The 24,725-nt window shown below is 45.1% G+C and overlaps 1 protein-coding gene across 1 annotated transcript in view; it reads left to right on the top strand.

Annotated features, from left to right (window-relative positions):
- The window catches only part of RAD51B (RAD51 paralog B), a 516,647-nt gene that overhangs the window by 450,951 nt on the left and 40,971 nt on the right, over positions 1-24,725 (top strand). Inside the window, exon 9 of the mRNA XM_006760763.1 lies at positions 14,638-14,741. Within this exon, the coding sequence (XP_006760826.1) occupies positions 14,638-14,741 (104 nt within the window). The remainder of the gene's footprint in view (positions 1-14,637; positions 14,742-24,725) is intronic.

The following is a 24,725-nucleotide window of genomic DNA, read 5'->3' as shown; positions in this document are numbered from 1 at the left end:
CCTTCTCTCCCGCCCCCCACCCCTTCTGCGCTCCCAGCCTTTCCCCCTCATTGCTCGGTCTTCCCAACCCCCTGAAACCAGCCTCTCCTAAGAGAAAACGTGCCCTCTGTACACAAAACCGTTTTGTGACCGCTATAGGGTTTTGAGTTTTTATGTTTAAACTTTTTGAAGTCAGAGTTTGTTACTTTTAAAGTTTGTGATTGTCGCGGGGGTATTCTTTTGGTCGGGAGCGGGAGGGGGAGGATGGAAACCTTGTCAGTCAAGCACAATGAAAACACAGAATGCTAATGCTTTAGGTCCTGCTGGCGGGCACTTACTTGCCTCTTTCATGAAGGAGCCCTCCCTCCCTTCCTTCCCTGATGATCAGAGCAAGGAAATTCTGAAACCCGGAGGTTTCCCGGCATTTCTTTTCTGATTATTTTGTTGTTGCTGTTGTGCTGTTTTTCATTAGGGGCCGGGCTGCAGCGAAGCGAGCACAGCGGTCCCTCGGTCTCACCCACAGCTGCGGGCAGAGGTGCGGAGCAGGCGGGAGGCCCCGCTGTCTGTGAGCGAAGCAGTAGGTCCCGAGGCTGGAGGAGTGTCTGTGAAAGGGCTTTGGTACCAGTGCCGACCCATGACCAACGTGTGACCTGAGCCATGTCACTTTCCTTAACAACAGTGATGATAAAATCTCCCCCTTAAAAAAACGCTTCATACATGACTCTTCCGTTTGTACCATTGCTGTTTCATAAACAAGATGAGTCTACGGTAATATCTCGAAAACTTTATGGGCCACACTTGGCTCAGGACATTACAATAATCCACTCAGATGTACGTACCGCGCAAAACATCAGACTCAGCTGTGACACGGGAAGTCCGCTCGAGCAAGGACTACCCAGCCTTGGCTGCTTGTCAGAATCACGGGGAAGCTGGAGCACGGGCTCCGGGGCCCGGCGGCCAGGGTTTGAGTCCTGTCTCCGTCACTTACTCGCTGTACAAATGGGGATAAGGTTTCATCATCTGTAAAATAAGGGCAATAATAGCGTCCGACTTCATATCGTTGTTGAGATGATTAAGAGGTTTTTAGCACGGAAAGCACCTGGAACCGTTTCGGGCCACACTGTCGTCGGGGCATGTAATGTTCACTGTGATTATTGTCCCCCCTCCCCGTCCCCCAGACACATTACGGATGAGAAGAGGGCCTCGCTGGCTTCTCGTGGGGCCCTGCTGGCTCGATCCCCTGGACCCTCTGCTCATTTTTCATTGCAGAGCTCACATCGATCCATGGAAGAACGTAATGTTCAGGGGGGTTGTAATGATGATTAACATAGCAATTCTACTTAGAAATGTCATAAAATACAGAAACACCCTAAATACAAAAAGGGTAAATAATCATGCGCTTCTGGCGAAGGTGAACCAGATGTGGGGATTAGAGTCAAAAAAGGGTAAATAATCATGCGCTTCTGGCGAAGAAGGTGAACCAGATGTGGGGATTAGAGTCGGAGAAGGAAAGGCAGTCATGGTTTTGGCAGCGGAGGTTCTCTTGCCTGTTTTCAGTTGGAAATCCACAGAACCTGATTTATTTTTCTTTGGTATCAATTTCGAGAAGCCTATCACATGACGAAGAGTTTCCCAACAACAGGGAGAGAACATCATTCACGTCCGCTTTCCTAGACAGGCACAGATGGCTCTGAATGAGAAACGGAATATTACGATTTAACGAGGAAAAGAAATGAGCATCTAGAGGGGTCAGTGAGGGGGGCTCCCAGAGTTTTCCCTCCCAGAGAAAGAAAGAGACGGACGGTCATTCTTGTCACACTTTCTAAATGGCTGAAAGAAACAATGAAAGAAGCAACTAGGCAGACGGCTGGGTTCAAATGCTGGCTCTGCCACTTGCCGGGTGACCTTTGCAGTCACTTCCTTTCTCTGCAGTTCAGCTTCCTTCCCTGGAAAATTGGTAGGATAATGGTACCTCCCTCGAAGAGATAAGGTATGTAGTAAGGTATTGAGCCTAGTGCCTGGAACCTACTAATTATCCCAAAACGTTACCCCATAATTCTTTGCTGTGATGTCCCATATCATCTGACGTCTGAGATGTGGGACAAGTCACACCAAGTCGGTGGTCTTGATCACTTTTCGGAATCTAATCATTTGCAGTAAACCCGTAGTTCTTTCCCATTTCTACATAAACAGTGGCCTTCAAGGAAGAAGGAAATTGCTTTGCTCAAGAACTCGTATTTCACAGATGTGTACTGACCGCCTGCTGCCACCAAACCAGTTCCCCCAATTAAAATAGCCCTGTTAGCATCAGCATATTTTGTTCATCATTTCCCCCTCCCTTCATGAGGCTGCTGCCTGAAGTATGTGGCTGTCCGGCTGGGGATTGGGACACTGCGAAGGAATACTTGAGGAAGTGAAAGTTATCTCCACACCCCAGCAATCTGCATCGCTCACCCCCGGCAGCTGGTGATCCGGGGGCCACTGGAAACTCCAGTCACACCCAGAGTTTTCCCTCCTCAGTGCCTCCAGTTTGTTGTGAGCCTTATGTTGGTGTGATGGCCATGGGATATCCCTCATGCTATATGCCCACACGTGTGTGCACACCCCACAAAGGGAGAAAGAAAGGCAGCCGTTTCTCTGAGCCTTGACTCAGTTTCTCTTAGCTCCAGAGTTTCAGGGAAACACACACTGAACTGAAGAAACTCGGCAGCCAAGCCGCGTTCACCAGTTTGGGAAAAGAAACCCAAAAAACCTTTGGCAACTTAGGTGCCGAGGACACTGGGTTGCCTCACTGAACTATCAACAGGCTGCTTCTTACCCCCCTCCCCGCCCCTGCTCAGAGCCTTCAGGGGCAACAAACATATGTGATGCCAGCATTCCACTCCCTCCCACGCCTGCGCGCATCCTGATTGCTATCGTGATCATTCCACTTCCCAAAGGGGTGCTTGATTTGGGGCCGGAGGAAAGCACAGCCATAAATCTTCCACGCTGTGCAAGGTGATAATTAAAAGCATTCTCCCCGTGATGTGCTCTGTGACATCAAGAGGAAGGCAGCTGGGACAGCAGAGAGCTGTAGAATGCCGGGCCCAGGCCCCGCCCAGCTCTGCCTCTGACCAGGTGGGTTCCGGGTGTCAGGTCACTGCTTTGTCGTGGCCGGGAATGGAGGTTATACCACTGTTGTGGATGGAGGGAAGCAGTATGTGTCAATGCACTTAAAGTTGCATTTATCGGGTGCACGTGAGAACTCTGGAGTTTTCCAAGCCCCTGGAGGCTTCTAGCTGCTGTCCCCCTTTATTCTCTTCTCTCCTTCACTACACTCTGTTCCTGTTGTCACTAAAGATACGAAGGGAAGCTTGAACTCCGAAAGCTGAGCTATGTTTGGTGTCTAGAAGATATGCAGGTCACGGATGCTGACTGAGGAGCCTCAATGAGGGTCTGTGCCTGAGAGGGGGCCTGGGCCCCATCACTAGTCCTGTCCTGTTTCATGGCACCGGCCGTCAGCTGCCCCTCCTCCACTTTGTGAATTAGGGTTTGGGGGGGCTCCTCTAAGGAAACTCCAACCAGATGAGTGATGGCATTTCTGAAGGGCGTTTATCTCTCTCCCCCGTCCCCTTGGGAAGCGAAAGTTATCTCCACACCCTGGCAATCTGCATCGCTCACCCCCGGGTGGGGGATAACGCCAGCAGATAGGAGCCAACAACTGGGCCAAAGATGACCAGAGCCACATCCCAAGGTGAAGGTGGAGCTTTCCTAGCACAGATGTGCCCAGGACCATACACGGACCATCCGTGGGGGCTGAGAAGCCTGCAGTTGCAAGCAAAGCAGCAAATGCCTAATGCATGAGGTTTGTTTTTTTTCAAACTTTGGGGTATGTAGGAATCACCTGGGAGAGCAGATTCCTGGGCCTCATCCGTCAGAGATTCTGATTTATTAGTGGGACTGGGGACAAGGATTTTGCATTTTTTTAAAGTAAACCAGGTGACTCTGATGCATAAAGACACTGCCCCAGGAACTTCTCCAGAGAGCCCGTGCCCTGTCCTGTTTTCATACGGGGACCCAGGTCATCTCCTAGGGGTGGCCAGCCTACTTAACAAAAAATAGTTTAAACACGCACAAAAGTCCCAAGGGAAGTGTAATGAACTCCCATATACCTTTCACCTAGATTGTTAACATTTTGCCACATTTTTTTCTCTCATATTATTGTTATCCATTTTATAATATTAATTTATTATTATTATCTTGGCTGAATCATTTGAGTCCATTGTAGACATCATAACCCTTCATCCCCAAATATTTTAGCATTTATCTCCTAAGAACAAGAACTTCTCTTACATAACCACAATACAATGACCTCACCCAGGAAATTCATGCTGATATAATACTGTTACTAATATATCAGCCTTAATCAAACTTTGCCAAGTACCCCAGTAATGTCCTTTTAGCAATTTTGCGGTTGTTGTTGTTGTGTGTGAGCGCGCGTGCGTATCCAGGATCCATTCTAGGATTAGACATTGCATTTAGTTGCAATGTCTTTTTGTGTTAATGATATATTAAGCCACTGATGTTTTCACATAAGTGTTTTTCTTCAGGAACAGCTTTCCTGATAAACAAGAGCATTCCGACCTGGCCGGGTGGCTCAGTTGGTTGCAGCATCCACCAAAAGGTTACAGGTTAGATTCCTGGTTAGGAAGTCATATACTTAAGGTTGTGGGTTCGATACCCAGTTGGGGTGCATATGGGAGGCAACCGATCAATATTTCTCACATTGATGTTTCTCTCCCTTCTTCTCCTTTCCTCTCTCTGAAATGAATGAAACAAACGAAAAACCCACAGCATTTCTTCTTCCTTTCTATCCCTATTACTTGCAAAGAGCCAGCGATCTAGGGCCTGCCCGAAGCCTGGCAGATGTGCCTGGGCCCAGCTCTGCGCAGCCAAGGCCGTGGCGAGGACCCTGTCTCGGCCCGGGGTTGCCTGGTGCTGATTTCCCAAAGGCAACCCCATGACTGCTAGTGTCCCCTTGCTCTTCAGACAACAGGCTATCACCTGCCACTCACTGGACAGGCCAGTTCCTTGGATGTGTAAAACTACTTCACTGTAGTTTAACACCGAGAAAGGATGTGCCACTTTTTGCTCTTCCCAGCTTTTTCCAAAGGCAGTTGGCTGAATGCACACATCTGAGCGGGAGTTTTCCCCACAGCCAAAACAATAAACAATCTGAAATCAGAATAAGATACTTATCAGAATAAGTATTTCTTCTGCTTCTGCCAGAAAGAAAGAAAAAAAGTTACTTGAAAAAAATCTAATGGTCAAAAAATGAAATGATGACCATATGGAAACCCAGCTGCCTCTGAGTCTACAAAGGGAGCAGAAAAGCACAGGTCCTATGCCAGGGTCCAGCTCCAGCGGTCCAGGGGTTCCCAAAGGTGTGGACAGAGTCGGAGAAGAATGTTTTACACGGAGACAGCGTTCAGAACTCTCTAGCTCTCTTTAGTCTCCGTGGATCTTCGCTGTGCCTGGCTGAGGCCACAGAGAGAAATCCCAAGGCCAGCTGAGCCTTTATTTTATAGTGAGAGGTAAACAAGGTAGCAGTTACCAAAGTTACTGTTCTTGTGAGTTTCACTCATTTACACCATGGTTATACTTCCTGCACTTCCTCAGCCCATTAGCTTCCCAGATAAGATCTAGGGAGTGTTACAAGGTCAAGCCTAATTATGCTAAGAGGACTGTGCCCTCTAAACTGGGAATTGTTTGTGACTTTGCCTACAGGTCAGTCCCAGGCTTAACCCTATATCAGCTCCCTACAGTCCTACCTCGCTACCTCGATGGCCGATTGGCACGATTGGAGGAATCCGCTTACCCACAGTGAGCAGATGGAACACACTGTTGTGGGGGAAAACCTGTTTCACATAAGCATCTTCTTAGCTTCTATTCAGTGAAGCCTATGTTCAGAAAGAAAATGCCAGATTCCCTGAAATGGTTGGGTTTTTGTTTTCTTTATTTTATTTTCTAGTATTTACCTAAGGATAGTTTGTGTTTTCTCTAGTGAGTGAATTTATGTTTAATTAAAGAGTTCTTTTCAAAGGTCAGGAGACCTAGCTACTGGTCACCATTCAGGGTTCTCCGCTCTGCTCAAATAGAAGGTAGGGAGCAGGAGGAAAGCTGTCTTACTGGAGAAAGGATTCAGAGGCATGGCCTCCTGGGGAGTGTTGGAAGTTGAGCCAGGTGGGGAGGAAATTGCTTCCTTCTATTCAGGTAACCTAGTTCAAGCCTATTGTTTTCCTAACTATCTTTGAAGACTTTCATGGTTGTCACTGCAAACGGAGTGGAGAAGTCCTATGCAGTATCCCCTGTAGGGCTTTGGGTTGATAAATGAGACGAAGGCTAGTCTGACCGTTTATTGTAGGATGAGCATCCTCATGCTGATTTGGGACATTTGCTACATGGTGTCTCTGTAGGGCTACCATACGTCTTGGTTTGCCCAAAACAGTCCTGACGTATCTGTTACCCCAATATAATTATTAAAATGTCCCCATTCCATTTTCAAAAGTGGCCTTATTGGATGATAACTTGCATAATCACTGGAAGACTCTGGGAAAGTTAAAGTATTTTCTTCCCCCCACAAAAGCCAACCGAGTTGCTTCAGTGGTTTGTGCTGGTGCATTCCAGTCTTTATCCCAGTGATTAGCTCACTGTTTCTACCTTTGGCTGTGGGGGAATAATCCATCTCTGACTCTTGCATTCCAAAACCTCTGATTGCCCCACCTTTCCGCGTCTTCTCACATTTTTTACCTTCCTCAGTAACGAGTTTTATTGAGACTTGGATCGGCCTAGGTGTGTTGTGTAAGTAAAGACTCTGAACTGCATTCACCTCTTCCACCTCTAGCCACGAGACACTGGGAATGAAACTTCCCACTTTACCAAAGTGAAGGAGCCTTATTCTTCACCCAGCAAATGGCTTCCTCAGTGGGCAGCTGATATTGAGGCAGTTATTATGTGGTTTTATGCCTCGGATCCTTTATTTGTAAATCCAAAAGAAGACTAATAACTTTAAAGTATTTTGAGAATCTCAAAGCTCTGAAGATTATAAATAACAAAAGATTTTTTTTTCTCATCTAAAATGGCAGCACTGAGTCTGCGGTTACTTGCTTAATAGATAGCGTGTGGTCCCTGGGCCATTTGCAGCTGATGGGTTTTTCCAGTGCTCTATTTTTAGAGCTAGGTCAGAAATATCACTTCCGTTGGAACTTGACCTACAGACCATTGTCAATTTTAGAGGCCCAAGGAAGTACAGTGCACTAAATACAGCTGGTTCACGGGTTCAGTTAGTGAACCACAAGCCCCCAAGGAAATTAATTTTGCTGGAGGGTAGATGTGTGAGCCTATGTGATGTGATACCTTTGCCCTGTGGCCTCATGGAGTTTGTAGGTCGTCTTGAATGTTTCTTCTAGAAATAGCCTTTGCTAGGCGGTCTTCCTCTCTCTTTTATTCCCCACTTACCCTTTTTAGCTTTGGTTGCTGAAATTCTGCCTTTCTGCATCACATAGAACAAGAGCTAATGACCCACTAACGGAGGTAGTCCAGGATACTCTGGGAAATTTGGGGGAAAGCAGATCTAAATATTTCCCCCCGTCATCTTTCTATTGGGGCTCACCGAGGGTCTCAGTCCCTTCCCCAGTTCAAATGAATGACCCAACAAAAAGCATATGCTGAAGCTCAGCAACTTCCATGGGCCTGGGTTTAAACAGGAGAAACTGAATTTAGTGGATGATAATCCCCTTTTAATCTCTGCTCTCTCACTCAGACTCTCATCTTTAAGCTTCGTCCTTATGAGTTGTGTTTTCTGGAACTTGGCCACAACTTATGATTTACCCATCAGAAGGTTTTAGTGGGTAGGACAGACTAAGAAACAGCCTCATCTGGAGAGAAATCTGCTCCCAGGCAAAGAACCACACGTCCATACTCTTCAGGCTAAATGGGCCCTGGGTAGGTCATAGCCGTTCCAAGTTAGCACATAGAGTAGAGCAGCAATTTTCAACCAGAGTGCTGCAAGGATTTTTAAAACATGCAGTAACTGACTACTTAGCCAGGGGCACTGTCCTCTTTTCCCTTAGATTGTCAAATAAAAAAATGACAATAGCCAACTCCACAATAGCCGTCCGGTGTGAATGCCCTGTCTTAAACCATAAATACATAGGTCCTATAGTAGAAGTGCATCTTAATGGCCATGTCACATAATAAGGTTGCATCTGATGGTTAATTCTTGGTACCAAAAATCCTTATATACAAGTATAGGCACCTAATTTTTCAAAAAGCCACTTTGGAGCAAAAATGTAGGTAATTACTATTATGTAAAATTTTATTTGTAGATCAATCAAAATTGCACCTATTTCTTTGTCAGATTAGCATATATATATTAGTGTGCCACAGAATTTTAGTAATAAGTCTCTGTGTGCCATGAGATAGAAAAGGTTGAAAATCACTGGCGTAGAGCATTCTCAAACTTCCTGGAAAAAGGTGGTCCAGAATGAGGAGCTGATTTCTTGTCATCAAAATACCATAGATTCAAAGTTCTGAGAACAGTCAGGAACTTTTGAGAACATTTTGAACAACCATTTCTTGTTATGGATGAGGAGGAAACTGAGGCTCAGAGAAGTAAAAAACAAAACAAAAAAAAACCTGGTCATTACTAAGGCCTAGTCTAATGTTCATTGTTACCTCCTGTCCTTCCTCCACCTGGTCTCACTAAAAGCCCGCATCTAAGTCAGAAGTAGAACTCCAGGGTCCCGCCTCCTAGCCAGCAGCTGACCATATGTTATGGTGCGCTTTGTAGAACATGCTTTACAGCGGTTCTCAACCTGTGGGTCGCGACCCCTTTGGGGGTCGAATGACCCTTTCACAGGGGTTGACTAAGACTATCAGAAAACACATATATAATTACATATTGTTTTTTCACTATGTTTTAATTATGTTCAGTTTGTAACAATGAAATTGGGGGTCACCACAACATGAGGAACTGTAATAAAGGGTCGCCGCATTAGGAAGGTTGAGAACCACTGCTTTAGAACGTGAAGACAAGAGGTAAGAAAGAGAATGTCAGTTCCAATGGCAACATACCATCTCCTTCCCTTTCAGTCCTCAAAATATTTTTCTTTTCTTTTTTTTTATTTTCCTCTTTCTAGTCTCAATAAGCTGCCTTTCATCTGAAGTGATAGGAGGGACCCAATGTCCAGAATATCCAGCCTCTTAGGCCATGAACTTTCCTTCCCCCGTGTTCCTATTCTGGGAGTAACTGCTTTGTTTACACTTTAATTTATTTCAACATGGAAAAGCCTATTCTTTTAAAGTTGACCTTTTGCTGCACAGCAGACACTTTTATGTTATGTATTGGAGATTCAGTTTGACCTCCTAGAAATGCTAAGCCACAGAAGTCATAAATTGGAATGTTTTCATAGAAGCTTTTTTTCATTGAAGGCTCCCCATGCTGACACGGGTTGGTACCAGAGGCCCATTGCCTTGTTGGAAATCAAGGCTACATAGCAGCCTGATTATCCTCCTCCAGTCTGATTGCACAAGACTCCACACCCTGTGTGCACAGCGCAGAGAAAGCTCCTTGCCTTGTGAGAAATGCTTCTTCATGACCTACGCCCACTCCTAAGGAGTGGGGAATTGGATCCAAAAGATAGCGTGTAGTTATGAAAGAGATTCCAGAATCCAAGTCCTGTTGTTTTAACCAGTTCATTACTGAGCTTTACAAGCCTGCCTCATTATGAGCAGAATAAACAATGTAGAAGATGATGATTAAACTTTTTTTCTTCCCAGATTCCATCTCTAGTGTTTGATCATCACTGTTTCTGTCATTCATGTATACCAAATATCTTCATCTAAGGGTCACCAGGAACCTTTGGCTGCCTGGGGGAAAGAATTATTATTCGCATTTCACAGATGGGTAAGCAAACACAGAAGGAGAACATGCTTTGACTTACCTAAAAGAGTCTCTGAGAGAGTAGGGAATGAATGTTCCCACAGTCTTTTTTACAGAGACCTGACTTCACAGTAAATCAATTACATTTCTCTACATAGTGCATTCAGATACTTCTGCAGGCTCAACCTGTGACAGTGAAAAATCCCCAATAATGAAAATACTTTTAAAACCCTGTTCGTTTATTTGATTTTTTAATTTGTGTTGAAATCAACCTAATTCCAGTACAGTGAAGTCATGTTGCCTTGGAAGGTCTAAATATCAGTCATCAAAAAGGAGAGGGAGAGAGTGCCCCAATTTTCGGGACTTCCGCTTAAAATGAGCGTAGAGAAGACTCGCTTATCTATTTCCTGACCAATTAGGTCATTGGGCAGGAAATCACCTTTTTTGAAAAGCCAGTAAGCAGATTCCTTCTACCTTAAAGTCACCATGAACAGCAATAATGATCATTTAAACCAGCCCTCACATGGGAATGCTTGAATGTTAGCAGACGTGAGACCACTGAGTTTTCCATTTGGAAAAAAAAAACGTTACCAATTGATAGTAACTGACAGCTTCCTCACTTCCCTTTCTCCCAATTCTCTCTCAAGTGATGCCACCACCTAAAACCACCCTTCAGTTGTTTTCTCATATTTGAGACTCTGTTAAATAACTTTCTAATCCCAGTCAGGTTGTTAAGTCTTCAACCAGAGAGGGCCAGCTGTAGGCCAGCTGGGGGGCGTGAATCCGGCTGTGGGCCAGTTGAGCCAAGGGAACGCCTTGCCCAGCCAGGCCTGCTTATCATCTGGAACCCCTTGCCCTGGTTATCACTGTACATCAGGAAAGAGGGAGCTGAGTGTGGAGTCCAAGGAGCATGCAGAGTTGAGAAGAGTGATAAAATGCTCCCAACACCCCCCATGAGTGTCTTCAGGCCCTTCCCAGGGGCCCTTCTGGCTGGCAGAGGGGCAGGCTCTTCGAATCAGGAGCCTGGAGAAAGCTAATTGGAGAAGAGGTTACAATTCTGTCAGCCGGGTTTCCAACGCCGGCTCTGCCATTAACCAACCATGTGACCTTGGGAGAGTTAGTTAATCTCTCATAGATTTACTCTGTCAATAGGAACCTTATTACCTATCTCATAGAGTGGTTGTGAGGATGTAAAAAAATGGAACTAAGATATGAAACTCAAACAAGACATGAAGGGCTCCCTATATAAAGGGCTTACCCAGTGCTTAGCATATGGTACCTTAAAAATATTGTCTTTTATTATTAACTTTCAAGGCCTTGCTGTTATTGCACTTGCAGGTGGCTCAATGCCTGTAGCACTCCTGAAAATGTATCTCCTCCAGCTAGCTCGCTCTGGGTTTCCTCTGGAAACTTCTCCGTGGACATTTGCACTCATGGCCCTGAGGACCTGAACTTGCCTGTCTGAAAAACAGCAAAGCCTATGGTACTTTTAAATGCTGTTGAGGAACATGGAATCCTTTCAATAGTGACCACTGGCCCAATGTGGTTCTGATTTCTGAAAACATCTTCTAGGCCTGGGACACTTACAGTTTTATTACCAAGAACATTGTTCAGTGCTTCCCTCATTAGCATCTTCTAGTGATTCACATGTAGCCTTTCCCTGGCAAACTCGAAAACTCAGCCTCTCCTCACTCAGCAGGCATCTAAGCAACAAGCTTCTAGAGTTTTCTTGGAAAAGGTAAACCATTAATTTTAGCTTAAGCAAGATAGAATTAAGAATATAGATCAGCTAAAACCAATACATCACATGGTTCAATGTTTAGGAAGAATAACTTATTAACTATTCTAACCAGTATTTATTAAGCATCCTGTATCTCAGACCTTGTGTTAAGTGATTCAGGGGTACTAGCATGGATCAGACATGGATGTGGTCCTCTTGAAATATACACTCAGGGAGAGAAGTAAAGCACACAAGTAGCAGACCACAGGATAGAAAATGGCAGTCACATGAGAGAGTGAAAAAGTATTACAGGGGTTTAGAGATGAAGATCAGGGAAGCGGTATTGAGGATAATGTGTGGACATAGAGGCATTCCAGGTGTAGAGAGGCCATGGAGAAGAAGTGATAAATTGGAGCAAAATCTACATGGAGTGGAGAAGTGTGGAAAGGTAGTGTGGGTATAGGCTGAAGAGCCTTGAATGCCAATCTTGGGAATTTAGAACTCTTTGAAGGCACGGGGGGTGGAGGGATGGGGGAGGCGTACAAAGTCTTTGAGCATGCTGATTGTGAATGCAAGGTGGTGTACTTAGCTGTGTGCTTAGGGAGGCCAGTCGGGCAGGAGAACAGAGGATGGGCTTTTAGTAGGGAAGGACTGCCAGTAGCGTGGAGAAAGCTATGGCACTTGTCCTAGGTGGAGGCTCATGTGCGTCTGATCTAAGGTTGGAGTTAGGAGAGAATGGAGGGTCGGGAAGGATGCAGGTGAGGGTATACAGTCAAACCAATAGGGCTTTACAGTTTATTGGACATGAGGAGCATGAGAGAAGAAACCTAAAAATGGAACTCAGGTTTCAAACCAGATTAAATGGGAGGCCAAAGACAGGGCAACAAAAGAGGAGTGCGTCTCTATGGGAAGATGTGAGCTTTATTGGAAGATAAGGAATTTATGGTGTTAAAATTCATCACGTCAGGCTTACACTTCTTGTGGTTCAAAACAGAGGACAGGTGCTGAGGCCAGTCATGGGCTGAGATAAGGGCTGAGGAATCATCGGTGTGGAGCAGACATTGCCAGCGTGGTGGGAGTGAGTCATACCTGGTGCACATGCATGCTTATTGTGTGTTTAAAACAAATAACTACACCAACACTTAAAAATCAGGAGATTGTACTTAAAATATGATTTCTGGCTTCTCTTTACATCAAAAGATGTGGTAACTATGAACTCAAATTGGCACAAGATACCAGCAGTCAGAGCTGAACAGGGGCTTCCCCCCTTGAGGTCCTGGATGAATTCCCTAATTCACCACAGTTGCCTGGGGCTGGGGCTGGGCCTGGGGCTGGGGCGGGCTGGGGCGCACAAGATACCAGCAGTCAGAGCTGAACAGGGGCTTCCCCCCTTGAGGTCCTGGATGAATTCCCTAATTCACCACAGTTGCCTGGGGCTGGGGCTGGGCCTGGGGCTGGGGCTGGGGCTGGGGCTGGGGCTGGGGCAGGAAAGAAGGGCTGGAGGCTTATGGTTAAGGGTCTGGGGCTTGCATTTGGGGTGATGAAGTGTCCTAGAGTTTGATTCTGGCGATGGTTGAACAATTCTGCATGTAGTAAAAACCATTGCACTTGAAGTGGGTGGTTTGTATGATGTGTGAATTATCTCAATAGAGCTGTTTGACAAAAATGCAAAAAAAAAGAAAAAGAAGTTGCTCAAGCCCTGGCTGTGTTGGTGTACTTACAGCAAAAAACACTTCTCTGTTAATGTGTCTCTATCAAGAAAGGAAAGACAGACTGAGATTTTTAAAAGAAAAATGGAAGAGTGTACATCTATCTTGTGGTAGTAAAGAATTTCTATGTGTTACAGTGCAAACACCTGGCCTCTGTATTAATTTATTTCCTCGCCACTGAAGGAAGTTGGGTATTAGGAAGAATTTTGGTCGTGGCCAGCTCTCTGCAGTCCACCCACTAAGAAGAAGAGGCCAGACGATTGGATGTCAAAGGAGGGAGAAGCTTTATCAACCTCTGACAAGAAGTCAGGGAGGTTGAGGACAGGGAAGGCAGGAAATTGCAAGGCACCATCCAGGGAGAGAGCTTACAATGGTGGGGCCAGAGAGGGCTACAGGCGCAGGTGACCAAGTATGCTCAGGAGGTAGTACTTTATCCTCAGGCACAGAGGGTGAAAGACCAGAATTCCTCCCCTGGCCCAGGCCAAACGTGGGCACAGCAGTTCAAAGGTGACCTCGATATGACAGCAAAGGCTGGCTGCTAGAGGATGGAACCCGTTAGCCTGCCTGTGATAAGGAAGAAGACGAGGCGAGCAGAGTAGATGTCAAGAGACACCCATGAAGCTCTGGAGGTGGAAGACAGTAGCTGAAGTACAACTTGGCGGAAATTAGAACTCAGAGAGTTTGCTTCAGATCCTTCCCTTTTAGGAACGTCTTAGGTGGCAAAAGAATGTTTCTCTTGGGATAAGAATGTCTAATACAGAGATATGAAATGGTGAGGTCTTCCAGAATCCTCCTCCAGGTGTGTGTGTGTGTGTGTGTGTGTGTGTGTTGGAAGGGAAAAGGAATTTTATATGCATATGCCACCATTTCTATATTGATAAGGAACACTGAGTTAAAATTCTTATCAAGCTAAAAAAGTTTAACAACTCTATTGAACTAAGACTATTTCATAACCAGCTCTTACTCTGTGTAGCAGCACTTTGCCCTTCTACCAGGGATGTTGAGTGGCTTGATTTAGTATTAGCAATGGTTCCAAATTCCCTTGCAGTGAGACCTCTTATTGCTGTGTAACTCTTGCCTTGAGCCTGTAGTGGTCACTTTCCCTGAGGCTGAAGGAAACTCATGCTGGCTTTTATTTTTAGTCTCAAATTCTTTAACCCCTCTCCTTCTCTAATTCATCAGCTTCTGTGGTCATGAACTGAGCCTCCACGTGAGCCTCCACATGAACTGAGCAATGACTGGACTTTTGTGAGACACCATCACAAGAAAGGGCATCAAGATCATAGCTATGTTCTGCTCCGTTTCAGGCCCTTCTGGATCCAGCTGTGTGACAGCTGCACTAGGCAACACCTGGAGCCACAGTGTGAACACACGGCTGATTTTCCAAAGCCTTGGTTCAGAGAGAAGACAGGTGAGTGCTTTGACATTGTTCTGTGATTGTCAAGGTCATGTTGTCTGCCCTGGCCCGACACAGGTCGTAGGGAAAAATAAAACAAAAAGCATCCCTTGGAACCAGGGAGCATTATGCTACGTGAAATAAGCCAGTCAGAGAAAGATAAATATCACATAATCTCACTCATTTGTGGAATATAATGAACAACATAAATGATGAACAAAAACAGAACTGGAGTCATAGAAGCATCAAATAGATTGTCCAACCTATGAGGGAAGGCGGGGGTGGGTGTGGGTGTGAGGGAGTAAGAGATAAACCAAAGAACTTGTATGCATGCATATGAGCATAACCAATGGACACAGATGTGGGGGGAGGGGAAGGGCATGTGCTGGGAGTTGGGGGCAGCCAGGGAGAGGTCAATGGGGGGGAAAGACTTATGTAATACATTAAACAATAACTTAAAAAATAAATTAAAAATTAAAATAAAAATTAAAAAAAGCATCCCTGCCTGCCCCAACAGCAGTAAAATGAAGTGGGGAGACAAGTCACTTATAGGAAAAGAACTGTAAGTATAGACCGAAGAGAGTTCACATGGTGGCCAATAGCTTGTAAGTGACCTGATGGTAGTCAATAGCTTGTAAGTGACCAAGGTACACACCTCTAGGGATCTCAGGTTCTCCATCAGTAAAGAGTGAATGATCAACACTATCGGTCAAACACTAGGTCATTCATGTACAAATTAAAAAGTGATGGTGCTTTTTCTTGAGATGAATGTGCTTTGAAAACCTCAGGCCAGACAGACCTTGCCAAGAGAATAACTGTTCCCCAGGTTCTGGGTACTTTTGCATCGACTCATGGCCAGTAGTTTAAAGGATTAGGTGATGCTAGAGAGACCTCTGAAAGGATGCTGCCTCTAAGAGCTCCCTGTTGATGGCTTCTGTGCTGGTCTCAAATGAGAATTTCCCCCTCTCACCCAGAAGGGTTCATTTCTACCCCTTCTCCATCTTCCCTCCACCCTCTAAGAAAGGATCACCACTGTCTGACCTTTTGGAAAGATGCCTCCTAATTAGGACATTTCTTCCTGATGGCTAACTTCAGCTTCATCCTGTGTGGACCAGGTTCCACCACAACCTCCTCTGCACACAGGAGGAGAAGGAAGCCAGGGTGATTATTCTGATGTAATGGATGGGGCAGAATGCAGAACCCAGATTTGCCCATTTTGCTAAATATATAGCAAATCCAAGTCACTAATTAAAGAGGGGGTAGTGGGGAGGGGGTGGTTGGAAGTGCGTGTAGCCCTTTACCTGCGTTGGGTGAACTGGCTCTTTTTCAGGGAGTCAGGAATCATCCAAAACAGACGGGAGCCCTTGCCTGTTCCAGACATAGCTCTCCGAGTGCTCTCGGTTACAGACCAGAGGACTTCTCTTGGTTCGCTTGGAGTGTGTAAATAGCCTTCCAGCCGAGGACTGAGTCAGCTGTGTTCTGAGGCGATGGAGCTGCTTGTTTTCATTCCAGGGAACATTCTTGAGTTTTCAGGCCCTGGCGAGCTCGTTGCCTCCATGAGGCCTTTTCTCTGATAATTCAAGTTTCCTGGGTTCTGCATCCATTTCTTTTCTTTTCAGTAGAACACATCCAAAAATGTTCCTGTAGAACCTAATGACCTTAGGTTTGTACCCCAGGTTATAAATGTCGTTCAGTAAACCCTGCTTGCAGCTCTCAGGCATGTTGCTAAGGAGTGTCGAGCTCTGCTCCCTGGACTCCTTGAAGAAGCAGGGTCCTGTGGGTCAATGTTGATTCAGTCATTTTCATGGATCCTTAACCCCACTCCTTGAAAACCTTTGTACTTTATCTCTGTTTTAGATGTTAGATGACACACATTGATTTTGTGATTCAGTCTATTATACATGGTATTGTGGGTTCCAGGCTCCCAGATTCTAGTTTTACTAATTCTAGTTAGTGTTTATTAGTAAATAAAGAAGTTAGAGCCACATTTTTTGTTCATTTGTTTTATTAAATTAACCAGTCATCTCTGTTTTGTTAGTGTCAACAGGAAATAGCTAGTTGAACAAATGCTATTATTCTGTGTTTCTTTGGTGACTGGAACATTTTGGTGGCTGTTGGATCTTGGCTCGTAAGGTCAATTGTAGGCCACTGGTTAGGAGAAGAATGCAGATCAAAGTGTAGATAGATCAGTGACAGCCTACCAGCTCATATCCCATTAGAGGGATCCGTGGTGTTATCTTAATCTATAAAGGACAGCTTGTTCTATCATTGCTAATCAATCAAGAGCAGAGTTAAATGCTTTTGAATCATGTTTCAAACAATAATGAAAATTTAAAGTAAAATACAACCAGCATTAAAAATGGCCAGCACAGGCCAAAGAACGTATGCTTAATTAATCTACAGAAATGTGTGTGCCTTCAGGGACCAGTTGTTCTGTTTGTGGCCTGATAAGTAGGATAAAATTTAACATAGAAAACTCGCCTCAACCTGATGCCCTGATCTCAGCTCACCAGAGGGTGTGCTTAGTGATTCATCGAGCCTTTCCCGTGGTCCTACTTCATGACAAAGAAGAGGAGCCACGTGAAGACCCACCTTTTCTGGGATACGTGCTTTTAAGGTGATTGCTCCAAATAATACCTTTTATAACACCACTTAGTAGGAGGACATGCCTAGATCATTCCATAGTCAGATATGAACACCAGCTCCAATGGGGAGTTACAGGTAGAGCTTTTGTTTTTCATTCTTTTTTCTTTCTTTCTTTCTCTCAATGCGCAAGCAGAGGCCACACGCCACGGGGTCAAGGTTACGTAATGAAAGTTACGTTTTATCCCGTTTCTATGACATTGAGCTCTGCACCAGGGCTCGAAGGTGAGGCTTAGTCTGAGCTCAGCGGCTGGAAGGGGTCAGGCCAAGCTGAGCAAACTGGCGAGCTGAGGAGCCCAAGTTGGATTGTAGGGTCCGACAGACAGAGTCCTCCCTGGCATATTATTTTCTTTACACCCTGGAAACGTAGAATTATACAACCGCGGAAGAAATCTCCTTATCAGGGCACAAGCCAAGTTAATTCTCTTGTTTATTCTGCTTCAGTGTTTGTAAAAACGCTCTTGTGAAGCTGGGAAGCATTTTCTTTTGGACTAATTTAGCCTTTTTTCCATTTGACTTTTATTTACTCTTTTCCTCCTTGGCTTCAATCCTGCCCCACCCTTTTTGCAACATTTTTATTCTTACTAAAGACATGTCCTTAGAGTTGAATTACAATGGCCACTGCTGGGGGTTTTGTGCTTGCGTTTTAGTGGATTTGGTTTTGTTACATAAATAAAAGGATGATTTGGTTCACCATGTGCATGGCAGGGGGATGCAAAGAAGTAGCAGACAGTTCCTGCCTTCAAGTTTCTTCTGTTCTAGTCCGAGAGATGACTGAGATATATAATACACACGCATGCCCACATACACACTCATGAATATCGAAATGAAATGCAGGAGTTAAAGCACAAACTACCTAATACGTGGTTAGCACTGTTCTGAGTCCCAGGAAGGTAAACTCATCAGAGCAAGTTAGTTTTATCAGAAGAAGGTGGGACTTGAGTATCACTTTAAATCTGTGTTTCTGGAGCCTGGGTGACCATAGACCCCTCCCAGGAGTATTTACAAAATACCAGCACCAGGCCCCACCCTGACCAATGCAGTCAGCATTCCTGATGGTGGGGCCAGGCCTCGGTGTGCGTTTTATTTGTAAAGCTCCCCCCAGGTGATTTGACGGTCTAGCCCAGGTTAGAAACCTGATATAGATCAAATCGGGTTACTAGGGAAGGAAAGGGAAGATGTTGGGGTGAGGGTGGAGCAAAAGGAGAAAGACAGGAGGTCAAGTCATAGGTTCCGAAGACTTGGGTTGTTTTTTTCCTGAAAACATGAGCATAGGATGTGTGTACCCATTTATTTGACAAACCTTTATTTAATCACCTCTTCTCTGCTAGTTACTGTGTAAGATGCTTGTAAGAGATTCAAAGTATAAGTAAGTTGATGCCCTGTAGTTGTTCACAATCAACCTGGGGAAATAGATCAACATGTAAACAGTAGGTGCTGTATGCGTGCATCTTGAGCCAAGTGCTCCTTAGAGGAGAGGGAGGCCCTAGCACAACGGGAGGTCTTGTGCTGATGAATGGGTCAGCAGCATCCACAGGGGATTGGCTGAGGCCCACCTTGGGAAGTTCTCACGGTAACCAGGCACCTTGTATTGAGGGACTAGAAAAGCTAGAGTGAGGGTGGTTATACTTGAAAGAAGGATGAAAACCTTGATGAAATATTCATACTATTCCTCATCAAATCCACATGCAGTCTGCTCCTACAAACCACATATGGGATTATATAAAATTTTAAGTGCCCGAGAAGGAGTACTGAAGTAAATTAATCCCAACTAAGCTTCACACTCCCTTGATGAAATAAATATTATGACTCTCTTATTTCAACAAATTGGAAAGAGGTGACTTTTTCATGCAGAAGGTTTATTTAAATGGGCTTTAGAACAATATTTTCATCTTCCATGTAGAAGGCACCCTGATGTTCCAGACCACGGAGGGAAGAGACTTCTAGTAAGAGACGCACATTGTTGACAAGACCAATAACATCACTCCACTCCCGGTCCTTACTTCAATCCTTGGGCTTTTCTCACAGTCCCAGGTTGTTTTGCGTCTTGGAAGTATTCAGTTTCCGTTCTGGTGACATCACTCTTCTTTCGGGGCCCATTTTGTATTTTGAAAGACAAACACCATCACTCTGAGAACCCCCCAGCATCCTCGCCCTAATCAGGCCCTCTTCCCTCAGGCTAGCCCTCAATTGCACCTCAAAATTTGTCTCTGTTTTTGCCTTGTGAGACCTGAAGGATGAGCCCCTTGAGGACTGTGACGGAATCTTTCCTGCGTCCCCTCAGAGGCAAGATCAATGCTTGACACTTACACATTCAATACATTTATTTAGAAAGAGAGGGAAAGAAGGAAGCAAACTCCTTGTAGCTGTGTGTGAGCCCAGTCTTGGGGAAGAACACGCTGCTTATTTAGAATCACTCTTCTCCATAGCAACTGAGTTTTCCAATTTAATAGTTCTCCCAAAGTATTAGTAATGTCCATTTTTAAAGTCAGCAGATACTTATTTAGAAACACTGTAAGAATACAGGAACCCTTTTTATGTAGAACCAGCCTGCTGTGGGCTATGGGAGAGTGGGAACCAGGCTTCTGATGAAATCCTGGTTGGATTCCTTTGTGTAAGCAAGCAAATCCTAAACACAGTTGCCCTCGTTCAAAGATGAGCCCTTCTCCCTTTGTAAAATGGTCCCAGATCACCAAGCTTGTTCTCTTTTTTTCTACCCCAGCTCATCTATGTTTTAGGCAAGGAGACCTGCGCGTGCACTTGTGTGTGTGTTTGAGTGTGTGTGTGCGTGTGGATTTTTGTGTGCATGTTTGTGTGTGTGCGTGCACGTGTGTTTGTGTGTGTTTGTGTGCGTGTGTGTGTGTGTGTATGTGTGTGTGTGTTTGACTGGATCCAGCCAGAAGAGAAGTTTGGCTGTGCTGCAGGCCTGGGAGAAATTATTTTTTAAGCATAAATATCTGCAGAAATAGCAGAGGGAACAGAGAATCCTAGCCAAGCCCATTGCCTTGGGTATAAATGTTTACTCCCTTTTCAGAGCTGCTCGAGTGTGAAATCTAACCCCCTGCTCACGTCCTTCCATCAGACGAGCTCCAACAGGTATTGAGCAGATTGGGAAACTGTGTAAAAGGGGAACCCAGAAGGGTGACTCTTCAAAAGATTCTTTTTTTCAGGTCACCAGTCACATGGATTAAAAATCTGAGGAAATATTACCTGCAAGTATGCAGGAACAGCACACGAGTACGTGAGCTGGGACTCACACAGTATAAAGACTGGCTCCAGCTGAGAAAGATCCATGCATACACCCACGGGCAAACTTCCCGTTGCTGTCTCCACATTGGAGAGAAGAACATCAATATCTTCCTGCCACCTACACAAACAAACAAACAAACAAACAAACTCCATGGGACTCCCTTTGAAAAATGTCAGTGTGTGTGCCTAAAAAAAATAAATCACTATTTTGGAATGGGCTCAAGTAGAAAAAACTTTCCCTTGAAGAGGTGCCACTGGAAATAACCAGTTAAAAATGCATCCTACAGTTGCTCCTGTGGTTCTGGGTTCTGGCCGGGGTCTCCCTCTCAGATGCTTTGGCTGTGACAGACCATGCATCTCTTCTGAGGGTGAAAGTCTGTTTTTCTTAAGAGATTTTGAGCCACATGGGGGCAATGAAAGTTCAAATTGAAATCAAAACAAAACAAGGGTAGGGGAACCACCATAGGGTTTAGATACCATTTTTCATCAAGTAGAGTTGTATCTGTGACTAAAGAATACTACTGTAGCCTGGCTGGCATGACTCAGTGGTTGAATGTTTACCTATAAACCAGGAAATCACGTTTCGATTCCATGGTCAGGGCACATGCCTGGGTTGTGGGTTCAATCCCTGATGTGGGGCATGCAGGAGGCAGCCAATCAATGGTTCTCTCTCATCATTGATGTTTCTCTCTCTTCCTCTCTGAAATATATATATATATATTTAAAAAGAATGCTACTGTAAATTCAATGTATTTGTGTTCATGGGAGACAATATGTGTCCTTAGTTCTCTCTTTGAGGTTCGTGAGCTCTGACCACCGAGACCTGAACGCCTAGTTCACGCTCAGAATATTTAGGTGACTTCCCCTTTAATGAGCCACTCATTTCTCCAGTATTTTATCTCCTCTGTCATTCTCCGCCAGCTCTGACTAGTTTTATTTGTACACACTGTCTGGTACCAAATCTTATGCAGTGACCCCTCCAGCTCTAACTTGCTAAGTAAACCAGGGCAAATATGTGGATGAGAGATTTCTAGAGAAATCTCAGCTGCTGCAGGAAGTAGAAGAGACGCAGGGCTTTGGAACCAAACTGAAGCCCTCATTGTCGCGCTAGGGAAGAGAAGTGCTTTTAGTTGGAAAACAGCATAGGAAACAGCTACAAGATCTCTTGGACAGGCAGTGACCGGAGAGTCAAGGACGCTGAAATTTATTTGGCTCCTTTGAGAGTGAAGGTTGGACAGGATGTTGTATTTTAGCCTTGGTTGGTTAGCTGTGAGTGAGAAGAAAATGGGTCAACATCTTTGGTTTGAGAAAACAAAGGGGAGAAAGGATTTAGGATCTTCATAAACTAGGAACTGATTTACAACCGAAGCAGCACTCTCACTAGAAAGAACCCTCTAGAGATCATCTTATGCAGTGATTCTCAGCTGCCACGAGCTTAAGAATCACAGGTGTTTGTTAACAGTGAAGGTTCCCAGGCCCCGGTTCTCACAGGGGTGGTCCTCAAACCCACCCTCTGTGCTGGTCCCTTGTTTTAGATGGGGGTAAGTAATGGAGGTGAAGTGACTTACTCAGGGTCACACAACTAGTAAGTAATAGAAGTGTAACTGGAATTCAATTCTCCTAACTCCTAATCTGTTGCTATTTTCACTGTACTGTGCAGACTTTTAGTAGGTAAACTGGACAAAAAAGTCCCCAAGCTCAATCAAATTACTGGGTTTGTGGGAAATGTGATATTTATATCCCAGTGACTTCCAGTGGTTCCCAAAAGGGTTCTACAGAACTGTGCAGCAAAATATTTTTAAAAGGCACCTTCCCACCCCACATTGAATGAATTACCAGATAAAAGTCAGCATTTTAAATTCTTGGGTCCAGACATGTAAATAAGTAAGTTTTTCCAAGTTGAACTTCACAGGGAGTGTAGACTTCCCAGCCAGATGACGTTCCCTTACAGACAACATCCTGCCAGCAGGGCTGACTTCCCTTCCCCTCTCCTGCAAACAGTCATTTGTGCCCATGGAGGGTCACCCTTGAATCTTCGGCTTCCTGTCACCTAGCCTCATAGGATACAGGTGTGCGGTGGTTTGGAAAACTGGAGTGTCCTGATCTTTGGTTTGTCTGGTCTCCTCAGCGTGGGAGAGGCTTTGTGGTCATCATATTTTTGAGTCTTTGGGTCAGATTGGGGACATAGAGGACAGGAGGCTGGAGGCAGCCTGCACGGGGACCCAGTTCCAGCCATCTCAGGGTCCCGTCTTAGGTAGTGAAGAGCATCGTTGCTCTGTTCTCGTGCTCCAGGTGATGCTAATTTAAGCCCTGTTTATTCTCTAGGGATGGCAGGGAGTTCGTTTTTTATTGGGTGCCTGGGGCTGCAGGCCTCATGTTCCAGCCTTTCACATCCATTATTTCCATGAACCCCGACAACAGCCCTTCAGCATGAATCTTATCATCTCTCTTTCTACACAGAGATCCTGGTCTGGGAGGATACGTAACTTGTATTCAGTAGTGGTGTCAAGATTTGAAACCAAGTTTGTGTAACTCCAGAACCTATGTTCTTTTTGTTGCATCATGTTCTGTTAGATGTAGGCTTTTTAAAAAAAGAAAATATAGGAATAAAATGAGGTACTGGAACATGGAGCCTTGACGAAGTAATGATTCTTGGACTGGCAATGAATGGTTCTTGCTAACTTTCTCTCTGACTTTTTCCCAAGGATGGCTAGCTCTACCATGCCATTTAGCATACCTCCAACGCATACTGGGTTCCGTATGAGAGCAGTGCCTTCTGCTCTGAGACAGGACATTAGGAAGGAGATGATGAGCCATTTCTTGCTTTCTCTCGTGCTCTTCCCATCATTTGCCTTAGGAATGCATCTGACATGTGACCATGATTCAGAAATGCCCTTTGCCCTGTGTGTGTGTGATTTGAAAAGCATAGCTTGTCACACAGGTGGCCAAAGCAGACCCAGCTTGGAGATTGCAGAGCTGGTTGCTGTTGCCGGGGAGTTGGCTTGCCCGAGGTGGTGCATTGCCTGGGCCTGTGGCCGCTGCTTTGTTTCAGGAGCCCACTGTGGCCGTGAGGGTCACAGCACGGTACAGCGGGGTGTGCATGTCAGCCAGATCGGGTGGTGGGTGTGGTGGGGCTTCAGGCCCTTCCATAATCCTAATGGCTTATGAAATTAGGTGCTGGGGGATGGGAAACAGCCAAAGGATTAACGTGGTAGAGGTGTGAGGGGGAAACCCAGCAAATATATCTCCAGCATTTGATTTGAATTTATGTAAGTCCGATTATGTTACCATAGCATTTGAAGATTTGCTCAACACTATCGAATGCATGAGTGAGGGCGTGTCAGCTGCAGTACGAGTCGCTGAACATTCCTGGTTTCTGCTGCTCTACATAACTTGGAGTTTTCAGTTGCCATAGAGTTTACACTCACTCCTTCCTTACATTGTCACCCTCTCTCCACAGGCCATAACCTTGCTTAGATTTTTAAATCAGCCAGTGGCTCCTGGCAGTTGCCTTAGAGTTCAAATGCTAGAAGCAGAGATTTTTCCACAGAGGGTCCCTTTCTGAAAGTTTTCCTTCTGGGCTTGGCGGAGCTTAGAGTTCTGGCATCTAGGACAAAGAGCATGTGTGCTTGCGCCTTGGACCCTGGTTTTATTGTTACCAAAGGGCCTATGACTGTGGGAACACCTTTGGAGAGCCAAGCTCCAGTGGCCATGCCCACGGCCTCCCTCTGAAGTCTTGACTCAGAATTGGCAAGGAGAGATTGAGCTGGGATGTTGATCCACGATTCAAAGTCACAGAATTATCTGGGTGTCAAGCCTCCAGAATGAGGTGCATCATTATAAACCTTAAAAAGGTGGCACTGAGGCACCAGGTAGAGCTGGGAGGGATTGAGCACGAATCGCCCAAAGACCCCACAGCCCCGGCTTTCTGAGTGCTTTGGTCTGTCTACCCAGCCATTTATTAAGAGTTTCCTTTGTGCCAAGTGGCTTTATGGGTATTTTCTTGTTCAGATTTCACAACTACCCTGTGAGATAGGTATTACTAAGTATACTTTAAAGATGAGTACATTGGGCTTTATAGAGCTTTTAAAAATTGCTCTAAATCGC

The sequence above is a fragment of the Myotis davidii genome, unplaced genomic scaffold (genome assembly GCF_000327345.1).
Source record: "Myotis davidii unplaced genomic scaffold, ASM32734v1 scaffold17, whole genome shotgun sequence".
NCBI classification, from domain to species: domain Eukaryota; kingdom Metazoa; phylum Chordata; class Mammalia; order Chiroptera; family Vespertilionidae; genus Myotis; species Myotis davidii.
The sequence above is the reverse complement of the archived record's forward strand: the minus strand, read 5'-3'. Positions and strand labels throughout refer to the sequence as shown.